Source organism: Buteo buteo, chromosome 16 (assembly GCF_964188355.1).
Source record: "Buteo buteo chromosome 16, bButBut1.hap1.1, whole genome shotgun sequence".
Taxonomy (NCBI): Eukaryota; Metazoa; Chordata; class Aves; order Accipitriformes; family Accipitridae; genus Buteo; species Buteo buteo.
The window spans coordinates 526,092-539,661 of record NC_134186.1 but is presented as its reverse complement, the minus strand read 5'-3'; the positions used below and the strand labels follow the sequence as shown (position 1 = coordinate 539,661).

General features: G+C 54.7%; 1 protein-coding gene across 5 annotated transcripts in view; it reads right to left on the bottom strand.

The window, feature by feature from the left end:
- Window positions 1-336: 336 nt before the first annotated feature.
- Window positions 337-13,570, bottom strand: part of FHL3 (four and a half LIM domains 3) — a 31,474-nt gene continuing 18,240 nt past the window's right edge. For 3 of the 5 annotated variants that reach the window (XM_075047190.1, XM_075047189.1, XM_075047188.1), the window contains exons 2-6: window positions 5,052-5,233; window positions 4,797-4,971; window positions 3,985-4,154; window positions 3,617-3,803; window positions 337-2,334 (exon numbers count right to left, since the gene is read on the bottom strand). In XM_075047190.1, coding sequence (XP_074903291.1) covers window positions 2,183-2,334; window positions 3,617-3,803; window positions 3,985-4,154; window positions 4,797-4,971; window positions 5,052-5,207 — 840 coding nt within the window. In that variant the 5' untranslated portion in view covers window positions 5,208-5,233 and the 3' untranslated portion in view covers window positions 337-2,182. Of the gene's footprint in view, window positions 2,335-3,616; window positions 3,804-3,984; window positions 4,155-4,796; window positions 4,972-5,051; window positions 5,237-13,570 lie in introns of all 5 variants that reach the window. The other 2 variants (XM_075047191.1, XM_075047187.1) reach the window with 1 other exon arrangement.

Sequence of the window (13,570 nt, the reverse complement as noted above, 5' to 3'; positions counted from 1 at the left end):
GGCATCGTGCCCATGCAGAGTCCTGCTCGGGCCCGTCCTGCAGAACAGCCTGCCCGGACAGACGGCAGGCACAGACAGACAGGCAGCCCCGGCACCAGGAACCCACTGCTGCCCCACAGCAGGAGGAGGGAGCTGCCGTTCCTCCGCCATAACCCACGGGACTGGTACAGCTGATGCTGGGCCTGTGGTTTGGGGAGGGGGAAGCGTGAGCACTGGGGGGATCGGCCATCCCCAGTATGGGGTTGGGGGCAAGGACAAAGCTGAGCACAGAGCTGCAACGCTGCTCAGACCGTGCTCTGCCGTGTGCCTGCTGTTCAAGAAACACACGAGAGCAAGCATCACTAAAACGGTTTATTATATAAAGCTGTAGGAAATACACAGGAGGCTGAGGTTTAGGACACTTCCTTCTAGAGACTGCTCCAAGCTCCTCAAAATAGCAAACACACAAACTCTGATTTGCCTGCATCAAAGCTTTCAAACAAGGGTTCAACAAGGATGTGAATACAGAGTTAATAACACTTCAACATGCATAACATTTTCTGTTCCTAAGTGAAGCCTGGGGGTGGAGGGGGGCTAGCCCCTTCATCCTGCAGTTGGTTACAAAATGACAGATATTCATGACAAAAGAATACAAAAGGAAAAAAAAAACCACAAGAAGATGCTTTCAGAAAAGCACATGGCTAAGCAAGAAAGCAGGGTCAGCTAAGTGCCCCAGCAAGACAGAAGCAAAAGGGATGTAGAGACAAGGCAGGCATGAGCATCCCACTGCAGAGGGGCCTTAGTGGGGCCCAGGGCCAGCTCAGCCATTGGGCAAGGATGGCTCAAGCCCTCGTGCACGTCTGGAATGGCTCAGGATGTCCTATTTTGCACAGTTAGGGTCAACGCAGGGACTTGGGAGATGCAAAGCCCCTCCTCAGGGCAGCCCAGGTGCCACCTTTGCTTTGCTTCTCATTTGGGACACAGCGAGGGATGAGCGTGGCTGGGGGAGCTGCCGCTCTCTGCCCACCCCGGGGGGACACGCTCAGCCCTGGCAGGAGCAGGCTGTGGACACCCCGACCTCCGTGCTGGAGCCCTGCGCTCCCACAGACCCTCCCCTCCAGCGCTCCCACCAGCCAGCAAGTGCAGCCACAGCCTGTGGGCAATGGTCTCCTCCCCAAACAAACAGAAGGTCTTCAGTGTTAGCTGTGCCGCTGTTGGCCGGGCTCCATAAGGCAGTCCCCATCCCACGGCCCCCCATGAGAGGGATGGAGCAGGTGCTCCCAGCCTTCAGCACACCCTTCTCCGGGGCTCAGCCAGGCACGTCTCGGGGGGGGACCACCAGCGGGCCAAGACCCACCATCTCCAGCTCAGACACTGCAGAGGCAGCCGTGGGAGATCATGCCACAGATGGATGGGAAGGGGGCAGGGAGGTGGTGGGAGCAGAACGCCCCGTACCTGTGAGCAATTTGAGCTCCTCATCCACCTCTGAGTGACTGACAGCATCTCCACAGAGGTGTGCAGAGCAAAGGGTCTGGCCCGCAAACGGTGAGGTGGCTACAGAAATCCAGAGGTGGATCCCATCTGGCAGGACACGTGCTTTTCTGCGGGCCACACTCCAGCCTGGTGTCCCCAAACCTCCCAAACGGGGCAGAGCACGCCCTTCATGCCCGGGTTGCTGCAGGCCAGCCACACGTACGGAAAGGCTGTGCTGCAAAGCCATCCGCTACACAGGCCAGCACGGCCAAGCCGCATGGACCAGGAGCTGCTGCCTTGTATCACACAGAGCAAGGGAAGCACATGGGGAAAAGAGGAAAGTCAGCACTGTGCCAGGGGGAGCAAATACATGCTGCCAGCGTGCAGATCCAGCAGCCCAACGCTGAAGCTGCTGCTGCTGCCCTTTGCTCAGCTGGGGCCCTGGGCTCAGCTCGTGCCTGGTCAGACAAGAAGCAAAAGGAAAGAGTAAATAATGGGGGGCCTTGAAGCTCCTTTTTCAACTTTATTTAGCTTTGACTCTGCACAGAGCCATAGCGTAGCGTACTCTAGCCTTCAGGGAGAGGCACAGGAACCCCCTGAACACACCATGGTTTGGGGTCAGCCCCCATCTCCTGTGCCTTGTGCCCTGCCCCTGAAATGTTGTTGGGGTATCTGGCACAAAGGCCCTGAAGAATAGAGAATGCCCCTGCCCCACGGTGTCCTCGGAGGCTCATAGGTCGCTGCTGCAGTCGCGGCACAGGATCTCATCGTTGTCAGGGATGAAGCCTTTCCCAACCAGCGAGGTGTTGCAGCGGGCACAGTTAAAGCAATTATGGTGCCAGTGACGGTCCTCAAAGGAGACATATTTACCACCGCCAAAGCCTACGGAAGGGACAGAGTGCAGTATTAGAACCCCTGGGGAAACTGGGATGAACGTCCTGCACAGACCGAGTCGGCCTGTTCATCTCCGAGTCAGGTCTTCACACGCAGTGCTGCACTGTGGCACCCAAACACCCCCCAGTACCAAATACACGTGAAATACAAATCTCCACTCTTGGCGGAGGAAGAGGACCAAAACGATTTCACACCAGATTTTGCAGGGTTGAGATCCTCAGACCAGAATCACCATTTTCTCCCCAGAGAGAAGCAGGGAGCAGAGCTGCACCACCGCAGCAAACGAGGGGCTGTCAGGAGCTCCTGGCAGCACTGCCTGGAGCAGCTCCTTCCAAGGACAGTGCTCGTGAAATCCTGGGAAGCTCCCTCCTGCCACCAAGCCCAGACCTGGGCTCCTGCAGAGGCTCCCCGGGCAGCTTCCTTCCTCTGCCGGCAGTGGGTGGACTTGTGGGCTGTGACCCCCTTCTCCCCGGGACTGTGACAAACTGATAAGGACCAGACGGGAAGCAGGGTGCCCGGGAGCTGCCCTGTCCTCAGCCAGAGTCATCCTTTGAGTCACCAGCTGATTCATGGCTTTGCCTGCCTTCCCAGCAGCACGAGACACGAGCTGCAAAGGGAAAGGTCAAGTGGGGGAGGACAGGAAGGAGGCCAGACCCTCTCAGGGGTTTCTGCAGAAGACGACTCCCTGCTTCCCCTGTCTTAGGCAGGTGCGACAGGTCCAGACCCCCCTGCAGCAGTTCCTGCTCCAGCTATGGCTGGAAGTCTCTGGCTTTCCCTGTCTGTGAGCAATCTTTCCACAGGACGTGGCAACCAGCCTCAAACAAGGCAAGCTAGAGACACAAGATCACGCTGTGAGGGGTCATTTTGGGAGCCTTTACCCCTGGGCAGAGGGAATTCCTCCCAAAGGGCACAGTTCACTGCTTTGAAAGATGCAGATAAAGGGACACAAGCAGCCCTAGGACCACTGCAACAAAGAGATCCTCTCTCATGGGGCTCCTCGGAAAGCGGCTGCAGTTGTTTCTGGGGGGGACATGCCTGAGGACACCGTGCACTCCCCAGCATTTGTCCTCGGGAGGCCTGAAGTGCCTGGAGACACTTGAGCAAGCCTGCATGGTGGTGGAGACGTGTATGAGCATCGTATGGGCCTGGGTCACACGTGCACTCGAGAGGGCAGCTTCACCCAGAGAAGTCACCGCATGTCTGGAAACAGGGCAGGTAGGTCATGCCCTGCTCTGCAGAAGCGCCCTGTAACCAGGGCCGTTCTGCTCACCTGTGATGGGCTTTGTGCAGGCACTGCACTTCTTGGCATAGAGGTTCCCAAAGCACTTGATGCAGTACGGGTTGTCATCCTGGGAGGTGAACTGCTGGCCAGCCAAGGGGGTCTTGCAGCCTGTGCAGACGAAACACTCCTTGTGCCACGGCTCATCCCGGTAAGTCACTCCTCCCTTGGTCAGGGTCTGCAGGAAGAGAGCGCACACTGGTGACACGCGGGCGTGGGGAAACGGGCCGCAGTGCAGAACCAGCAGCTAGCCAGGGTGCTGGCACCTGAACCCTTTCCTGGTGGGGCTGAGACAGGGGTGGGGGATGTGCCCCTGGATCAGAGAACTCGGGGGCTTTGGGCTGTCAGGCCAGACATACCTTTTTGCAACGAGTGCAGCGAGGAGCGAACTTGCTCTCATAACAGGGGACACAGTAATAATCCTTCTTGTCTGGGATGAAGGATCGTGACCCGATGGGCTGCTGGCAGCTGCTGCATATGAAGCAATGTTCATGCCAGGTTTGTCCGTTGTACTCTAGCTTACGGGATCCTGCAGAGAGAGCCGTTCACAGTGACAGGAGGGAGCAGCACATGCACACATAGGGGACATAGGAGGCTATGCAGGATACACTGCAGTCCTGCACACCTGGCTCTGTGCCTGCCCTCTCCCAGCAGCGCAGGACCACAGGCAGCTGGGAACAGGAAGCCCCAGGCCCACCCCACAGCCGCAAGGGAAGGGCTGCGGGAACATGCCCCCAGCACTGGCACGCAGGCTGTGGCAGGGACGCCTGTTGTAACCTACATCTGAAGATGGTGCCAGAATGGCCAAGCAAGGACACTCCTTTGCCTGAGGCCGTCTCCAGAGACGCTCACACACCTTCAGTCATTCCTTCTCTTCTCGTCAGCACACATCAGAAAATGCCCAGGAAACCCTTTGTTATCTCCTCCCCAGCTCGCTTCCCCATGAAAAAGGGGAACAGACAGACAGGGCAGCTGTGGTGATCACACAGCTCAGGATCCTGCCCTCTCGCCAGGCAAGCTAAGTGCCCGGCCCACTCTATGCAGTGACAGTGGGACAGGAGAGGAGAAATTCAGCTCTCTTCCTTGCTGCCCTAGTGTTGGACCCTGCAGCCCCAGCTGATGCTGCTGGGATCAGGAGCCAACTGCAGTACTCAAGTCTGCCCGCTCCTACCTGGCATGACTGTCTTCTCGCAGGCAACGCATTTGGAGGAGAACTCGCTGCAGTAGCAGTCATTGCACAGCAGCTCCTCGCCTTGGCAGGTGAATGGCTCGTCGGCCAGAGAACGGTCACAGCGGAAGCAACGAAAGCAGTGCTCGTGGTAATGGCGATCCTCGTAGTACAGCTCCTGGGGAGGACAGCCGAGATGAGGAGGGGACTGATGGCCTCAGGGAACTGCCCTGCCCAGCTGTGGGGTCCCATACTCACTCTGCAGTCGTGGCCGATCAGCTCTTTGCATTCGTCACAGGTGTTGGCAAAGTGGGCATCGTAGCAGGGGATGCAGTACGGGCCATTGTCCATCTGGATGTACTTGCGTCCATACAAGGACTCCTTGCAGTTGTCGCAGTCAAAGCACTCTGTCATGGTGCCAGTCTGGGGGCCTCCTTCACCTGCTAAGAGATCAGCGGAGATGCTGGGTCAGTATCAGCTTACACTGCCTGAGATGTCCCTGCACAGCCCTGCCATGTCCGAAGGGCAAGGACCACGAATCCTGCACTGAGCCAACAACAGCCGCTATCAGGACAGGACACAGACCTGAGCTACTGTATCTGCTCTGTAGCTGTACACACTTCCAGAAAAGCCTGCACATATTCAGGGCCTGGGATGAACCTTGCTTCAGGTTTATACTCAAGTTCAACAGCTGGAGCTCTTAGGCACCACTGAGAGAAACCTAGACATGTAAGCGTGCAGTTGAGCTTCTCACTGTCTGCCTCCTTGCTGGGAAGCAAAGTGTAAATGACGACCAAAAGAGACAATTTTTTTGCATGAAAAGTTTTGATTTGGCACTGAAAACAGGACCATGCACACACTGCGTGGGTGCACATCTGCTGTCACATCAGAGAGCCAGCCACCTTGAGGCTGATCTGTCTACCAAGCAGCCCTTCAGAGACCCACGCTCAGCCACCGGCATGGCCCTGGACCAACAGCAAGATTCCTCCTGACAGCCTGTGAGCTGATGCTCTGCCTGATGGGGCTGTCAGCATTTCAAATTCTGGACCTTCTCCAGAATGTTAAAGCAGCTGCTCCACAGGGAAGCAGAAATCAGGCACCTCACGCTGTGCCCAGCTATCAAGCCACATCCCAGCAAACCATTTTGCACATGTTGCTCCAACTACAAACACTCTTCAGGGAGAAAGTGTTGGGGAGGGTGGGTGTTTTACAAGCCATAGAGGTGTTGGGGTTCTGCACACAGGAGATCAGACACCTCTCGTTGCCCCTCGTCTCCCTCTCAGACAAGAAAGACGTTTGTGGAAGTATTTTGATTTCTTTGGAGCACTAACTCCAGAACAAGAGTATCTTCCGTTTGGTTTAACATGGTTATTCCTAAATATGGAGTTTTCCACTTGCAAAATCACACCCTTCTGTAATACAGGTTGCTATCAAGTGTAGACAAGCCCATGGAATTACATCTGAGCAGTCAGCTGCAGAGTGCCGCACACTGCAGTTTTCTTCATGAACCCACCCACTTCAGAATGAGCTATTCTGGCTCAATCTACACTTTAGCATTTAATGGGGCAGGGAGCTCACCGCCAGCCCCTGCACCTCCCTCCTCATGGGCTCCCCGGCTGCAGTGGCAGCCTCCAGGGCAGGAGCCGATCCAGACAGCTCTGACTCACGGCAGTAAGCTCCCCAGGGCTATTCTTGGTCAAGCCACACAGCTCCCAGCTGTTGTCAAGCCTGGTATGTGCCGATAGGACTGCGGGTGAATAAATCTAGTGTTCCCACATGGCTACGTGACCAACAGAAAGGGAACAAAGTCCCTTTTCAGACGCTCTCGTTGCCCAGCTGCTGCCCCGGCCGTTGCCTGCTCCGCTGACCGCTCCGTGCCCTCCAGCGTGGCAGGCTGCTGCGCGTGGCTGCGGCTGCGGGAGCAGCTCCACAGCATGCCCCTGCGAGCGGCTGCGGGCTTGGGGCCACCGCTCCACCGAGCCCGTCCTCAAGAGCCCCAAGTGGCAGCCCCAGACTCGCTGCCCATGGAACGAGGTGGCCCAGGCCAGGCAATTTCCAGTCTGTTACCGGAGACGGGGCAGCTCGGGGTGGTTTGCACAGGGGAGCTGGATGGGTGCCAGGGTGCCGAACTGGAGCTGCTGCCCCAGCTGTGCCCCCAGCCTGGGCTGGCCCCCCGGCACCCCCTCCCGCTGGGGCACCCCATGAGGTGGGTGCTCACCCTGCCTGCTGCGGGCAGCAGCTCCGCACCCCCCAGCACCCCGCATGGCTCCTGGCTGCTTCTCACTCACTGCTCCTCCTCTGCCGCCTCACTTGCCTTCGCTCCCTGAAGCCACAGGGGACCCTTCTCTCTGGCAAAGAATGAAAATCAAATTAATTACCCTCCTCCTCCCAGCGCTGTTGAAGGTAACTTTCCAAGGTGTGTCTGTAATAAAAGGGCCGCTAATGAGCACTCCTACCCTGGGAGCCATGGTACCGCCAGAGCGGGGAGCTGCCACGCTTGCTCAATGGGCTGCGCTTTATCTCTGTGGTCCTGCAATACCAGGTCAGAGGACAGCAGAAAATGCGAGGGAAGGAAAACCAACTTGAATGGAGAAGCCTTGGGTTTTACCGGTGACGTGGACTCAGCCTCCTGAGCACTGTTGCACTGACGCTGTCCCTCCAGGAGCCCTGGTCCCCAAACTCAAAACAAGGGACAGCATTTCCCTGTGCTGCAGGGGTAGGAGGTGGGCAGGATAAACCCGCCAAGGACTGCTGGGGCTCTCGCACCCCTGAACCACAAACCACCATGATGAGGCGGGTGCTGCTGCCCCAAGCACGCGCCGTCCCCCGGCCCCACAAGCACCCTTGGGACCCAGTGCCAGCCAGCAAACCACAGGAGAGCTACAGCAAGTACAGCAAGTGCTCAGGGCTCTGCTCGGGGACCCCTGCTCCCCTGGGGCAGCTGAGCTATCACCATGATCAACACAGGGATTAAAAAAAAAAAAGGTCACAGGTCAGGAACATTTCAATCCCAAATGCTGTTTGTCACCCAGGCCCCTGGCAGTGCCAGTCCTCCTCTCCTCCACCACTGAGGGCAGCTGGCACTCCTGAGCCCACCAGGACCCCCAGCGAGCCTTCTGCGGGCTGAAGCTCTCCGCTGACCGCAGGCAGCGCCGGTGGGTGCCCTGCAGCGCTGCTTTCATCGCAGGGTGTGCAACACAGAGCAACCGCAGAAGAGGAAGTGAAAACCATGTAAACCCTCTGAAGACAATATACTGAGGAAGACCCTAAAGCAGCTTGCCGTGCTTGCCTCCACTTTGAGCAGTTTCTCCCCAAAGTCTACCTAGGTCTGTAGCACGCTGTGTGAGCCAACCTCCTGCTCTCCAGGCTGCAGGGTCCGAGCGGGCTGGCAGATGCACGGACTGCCAGCAGAGCACGTCCCAAGAGCGTCACGTGGCCGAGACTGCTACGAGACCGTACAGGATCAGACTCTGCACTGCCTTTTCCACAGAAGAAAGAACAGGCCCAGGAAGTTTGCTCAGGGTTATTTGTATTAGATAAGCTGTTTGCTCTCTTTGTTCCGGTCTCACATGCAGTGCTGGGCAGGGGTGTCAAAGCCCTATGCAACGCCAAAGCAAATTCTGCATCTTCACCCCTGAGGACATGGCACTGCCAGAGACCAACTTCATGGAGAAGAGGAAGGTGGGACAAAAGAAATAGAGTAAAAGAAATAGCACAAAAGCCCACAATTTTTACTGTGATTGTAATGAGGAACCTGGAAATTGTCTGCATTCATGATGAAAAGAGGTGGAGTTTTAAAATGCATTAAAAAAACCACTTTAATTGAGGCTCAGATTTAGAAGGCACAATATAGGCAGTCACCATGCGTGCTAATTAGCATGCGCTCATACTCTGCAGTCCGCACCACCCTGTAAACATTAGCTGTGTGCTAGGCTGATGTAAGTAACACCCTCAAATGCTAACCAAGGTGTTGCCCTAAAATGACGGGATTCCAGTTGCAAAATGTTTGCTTGCCCATTACCAGATGGCTGTGGTCCCTGAGGGACAAGGTCTACTGAAGCAGGTCCCTTGTATGTGGGGGACGGTGGAGCTGGATGTAGGGTATTCTCTCAGCTGTCACGCTAGCTGTCTGAGGGCAAAAATAAACAACAGATATATGCCTGCCAGCTGCCTACCCTTTCCCGTTGACAGATATAGTTGTGCTCATGGAGGAAAGGAAGTTCAGTTCCTCTCCTGTGCCCATGAACAAACAGCCTTGGGAACAAGAGCTCCTCTCACAAACAACATTTAAAGTGCTCCGGGATGCAAATGTGATCAGTCTGGAACAGAGCTCAGAATAGCTTCACGTATGAGAAAGGTCAGCAATTTGTCAAGGACACACAGCAGAGTCCACTTTCTAATTAGAGAGTAACATGCACCTAACACCACCCCAGTGACATTGTCCACAGCAACACAGCAGATGGCTTAGCAACAGCCCCAGGAGATTATTACATTAATTTTAGTGTCCATAAACTGGGGACCTATTATGCAAAGGAGACTACAGACTGTCCAGGGCCAGGCTTCTGCTGCATGCAATCCCTTAAGAGTTTAACCAGCCTTTTGAGACGATTCCTGCTACAATGAACTCCCTCAGCGAGAGGTCCCACATATGTGGTGAACCTACGACCCTGTGTAACTTCACACCAGTTTGTTGTTTGTTGTCAGGTCACAACCAGCTGCTCCACGAAGTGATCCTGGAGCAACCCATAAGGCTATTCCTAGGGAAACACTTAATCTTTCCGGGACACAGGAACAGACCTGCCTTTGACAGTCTGTCAGGTTCCTGCCTATTCTCATCTTCCCTGGTCTGCTCTGAGCACACCTTGTGCAGTTGCAGTTCCCACCTAAACAGGCACGCAGAAGAGAAAGCACAGCCTCTCTGGGACAGGCGAGCATTCCCCATGTAGGGATGAAACCATCCAGGGACAAGGCTTTGGAAGACGGTCCTCAACGCGCTCCAAGGTCAGAAGAGGAGAAGAACGCTTTTTGTTCCTGTTGGCTTTCCAGAACCATTATGGGTCCTGGAATCTGCGTGAAATTGTTTCTGCCTGCCACCGACCCTAAAAGGGAAACCAGCTGCTTGCTCTGAGGAGCAGCTCCAGCCCCTCCGTTAGGCTGGGAACGTTTTCAGTCCACAATTCCTGACACCGCTTCTGCGGATCTGCTCAGGGTCACTGTGCGCCCCAGCCAGGGGCTGGCACGGCCAGCCCAGGCTGTCCGGGGGTGCGGGGGCTGGCTCCCCGGGGTGCTGCGCAGCTCTCTCCGCACTTCCACACGCTGCTACCTCTGCCTGTACCCTCTTGCTCTGCTCCCAAACCCACCGGCACGGCTGTAGACCTGGCGCAGTGAGAACAACATCCCCCATCTGCTGTTACAGGAGATCCTGCTTTCGGGTGAGAGGCTGGAGGCAGCGTGCCAGAAAGGTGCCGAGTGTTTCATCAGGGTAACCCGGCCGGACCCAGCCTGCTCGGAGCACCCTTCGGAGCGGCGTTGCGTCAAGCTTTCACCCGCCTGCTCGCAGCACCACCGAGTCACTTGCTGCCCTCAGATCTCACCTCCGAGCTGCATTCCAGCCTGAGCCTCCCCACGGACAGCTCGGAAATCTCAAGGATGAAGGGCTGCCCCGGGGGGGCTCTGGCACGGCAAGGAGCAGAGTCCTCGCCGCGGACCTCACCTGGCAGTTCCCCCATCACCAGCACAACGTCATTTCTCCAACATGGAGGGAAAATTCAGTTCTTACAGTTGGCCTCAGAGGAGGAGGCAGGAGACAAATGAATCAGCTGGGTGTAAGGCCACGCAGCCCCCACCTGCACCGCTGGGACGCGGTGCTTACGCACGTGCACACACTGAGCTCTGCTGAGCAAGCTGCACCACAGTCGCTTCCCCCAGCTCGGGCAGAGCGACCTCCTGCCCAGAGCAGCCCATGACTGCTCCGGGCTCTGCAACAGATTTAGCAAAGTGGCTGGCACAGTTGTAAGGAAACACCCTGCATTTCAAATGAAATAAGTGCTGTTAGAAATCACCCTTGCTCAGCAAGGTGGGCGGCTTCCTGAAAATGCCCACGACTTTGAGAGGAAGAAGTAGCAGAAACTGTTCAAGCACCTGACAAGTCACAACGTAGACCCAGATTGTCGCACGATTTTAATGCAGTCTTAGAATGGCAAATTGAGGGTTTCCTAATGTTCAGAAGAGAACTCTGAGGTGCCCTCCATGCAAAGAGCAAAAACACATCCCATGGACTCCTCCCGACAGTTCTGCGTATAGAACCAAGTAAGTGCTAAAAGCACAACTGTCCCACAAATGTCTGATCTTACCCTTAAACCGAGGGAATCTCACCTGACGTCAGCCCACAGCCTGCCCAGAGGCGCCCTGCAGGAAGCACTGTGCTGTTTGCAGTCGTGACCGAGACATCCCACCCGCCCCAAGGCGAGCAGCGGCGAAGGGCTGCGGTGCAGGGCATGGCCGCCACCGCTGTGCTGGACCCGCATGAGGTTGCGGCAGTGCAGGCAGAGGTGTGGGCACGCCAAAGCTGAGCGGTGCCTTCGCACGCAGCGCTGCCTGCATGGAGCAAGAGGGTTCCAGGAGGGTGCTGCTAAGGGCAGATACACAGAGCCCAGTCCTACCCAAAAGCAGCCTCCTGCAGAGAGGAGAGGCTAAAGAGTGAGGTTACAAGTGCAATGAGAGCGCACAGAGACAAAGCCTGGCTCTGGCAGGTGCAAGAAGAGGTGCCCTCTGCCTCAAACAACAGGCAGAGACACAGGAAGCACCTTTATCACTTTATACATTAGTGACATGCCACAATATGTATGCTAATATTTATTTTCTATATCAGCATTATTCTACAGAGGAGGAGGTGATGGGATACATCTCCAGGAGGCACCATCTCCAGGAGGCCAGGCTCACTTTCATGCTTTCTTGTAACACCAGCAACACTGATTCTGGGAGGAAGAGGACCACTGACACCTGGTCCAAGTACCTGCTGAATTCTGCCAGACCAGATATACTCAAAAGATCTGGAAAGCAGCAATGATTTTTTTAAAGTTTAAATTAAATTTTTGAATTACCATAAACGTTTGGCCAGGTCTCTCAGGAAGGCCAATAAACCTTAGAGAGACCATACGCAGAGTCAGCTATCCGCACATGGAAATAGTTTTGGCCTTGATGTGCTTACAGACTCTCCAGTAGGCACGGCTGGGTCTGCAAGAAATCTCAACACCCTGAGGCCGTGAGCTGTTGTGCCTGCAGAGTGGGGACCGGGGCTGTCAGGAAGTTCAGGGTCCTAAGGAACTCCAAAACTCTGCTCTGGTTTCATAACACCAATGAGTTCATAGACCTTTTTCCCCCAGTACTAAATTTCTCATTCTTTCTCCTAAGATAAGGAAACTTAAAACAAAACTTTTCCTATGCGAAAGGAAAACCTGCTGCTAACAAGTCAGGCTCTCACAAGGCAGCATCCCCATACAAGGTAATGGGACAAAGTTCTAAGCCAGTATTTGTGCACTCTGGGACTTTTGCTCCTTCTCTACCCTTTAAAGAATCTCTTTTTAATGAGGCCGCAGTTGCAGGGGGATCCAATTTTCCATGCTACAGTGGAAAACCAGGCGGGTTTGCCCATCTGAGATTCAAATTGTAATTTCTTGTGGCCAAGACCTTGCTTTGCATTTGGTTTTCAGCTCCTTCTGTCCCTTTCCTCCCCACATCCTTCCTACCCAAGCAGGTCCCCTGAATCCAGCTGTGAGCTGAAGCATCCACACGGTGAGCATGAAGATACATGGTTTGGAGGAAGAGAAAGAAAGGATCTATTTGAACAACACCAGTGAGAAACGCCAAGCTTCCTGTGGGTGCCCATCTTCACTGTGTCCAGCCACATTCCAAAAACTCAACAGAGGGACAGCAGAGTGCAGGCTAACAAGGAGAAAGGCAACAGACAATTCAGCCCTTGCTCTAGACTTATTTTCTTTAAGGAAAGTTAATTCTACCAGGGTCAGAGTAAGAAGCTTAAGAGTCCCTACTATGCAACCATAAAATGAAAAACTGCCCAGAAAGAAAGAAAGGAACAATTTCAGAGTTAAAAATTTATTACTAAACACCTGTAAGGGTTAATTAACTATTTCAGGTTCTGAACAAAATCCTTCCCCTTTATCGAGGGCACAGCTAACAGCAGCAGAGCTGTTAAGACACATTCAGAACAAGCAGCCTATGTCATTCTGCTGACATTAAAACCCAGTGTTTGCTCAAGAGATCAGCTGTTAATCTTATTGAAAATCTATGCAAAGTAAGCAAATTCTGTACACTCAACAGATCAGGAATTGAAACCATTTGGGCAGTTTGGACCTGTTATGATTCAAAGAGACCACTTAACTGAAGGAGGAAGTCCAAGAACAGAGGAGTAAGATATGAACACATCAGAAACTCCTCCCCAGCCAAATGAAGTCCCTTTTACCAGACGGTTAAGAAACCTGTGGCTTAAAAACATGCCAGAAGAGATTCTGGCTGGTCTCTGAAGAGGCTTGGGAGAACGGAGCGCCAGCCTGGCCCAAGCTCCACATCGCAGGTACCTTCTCCTGCCATGTGCAACACTGACCAAGCAGGAGCCTGCTGGCAGCAATAGCTCGCACCAAGCCAGTCTGCTACTGAAGCTCGTAACTGGCTGTAGGGCAGCAGCTGCAGACATGGCCAGGTTGACCATAATAGGAAGAAAGATGCTGGAGCCAAGTTTCGGGAGCACGACTGATCAT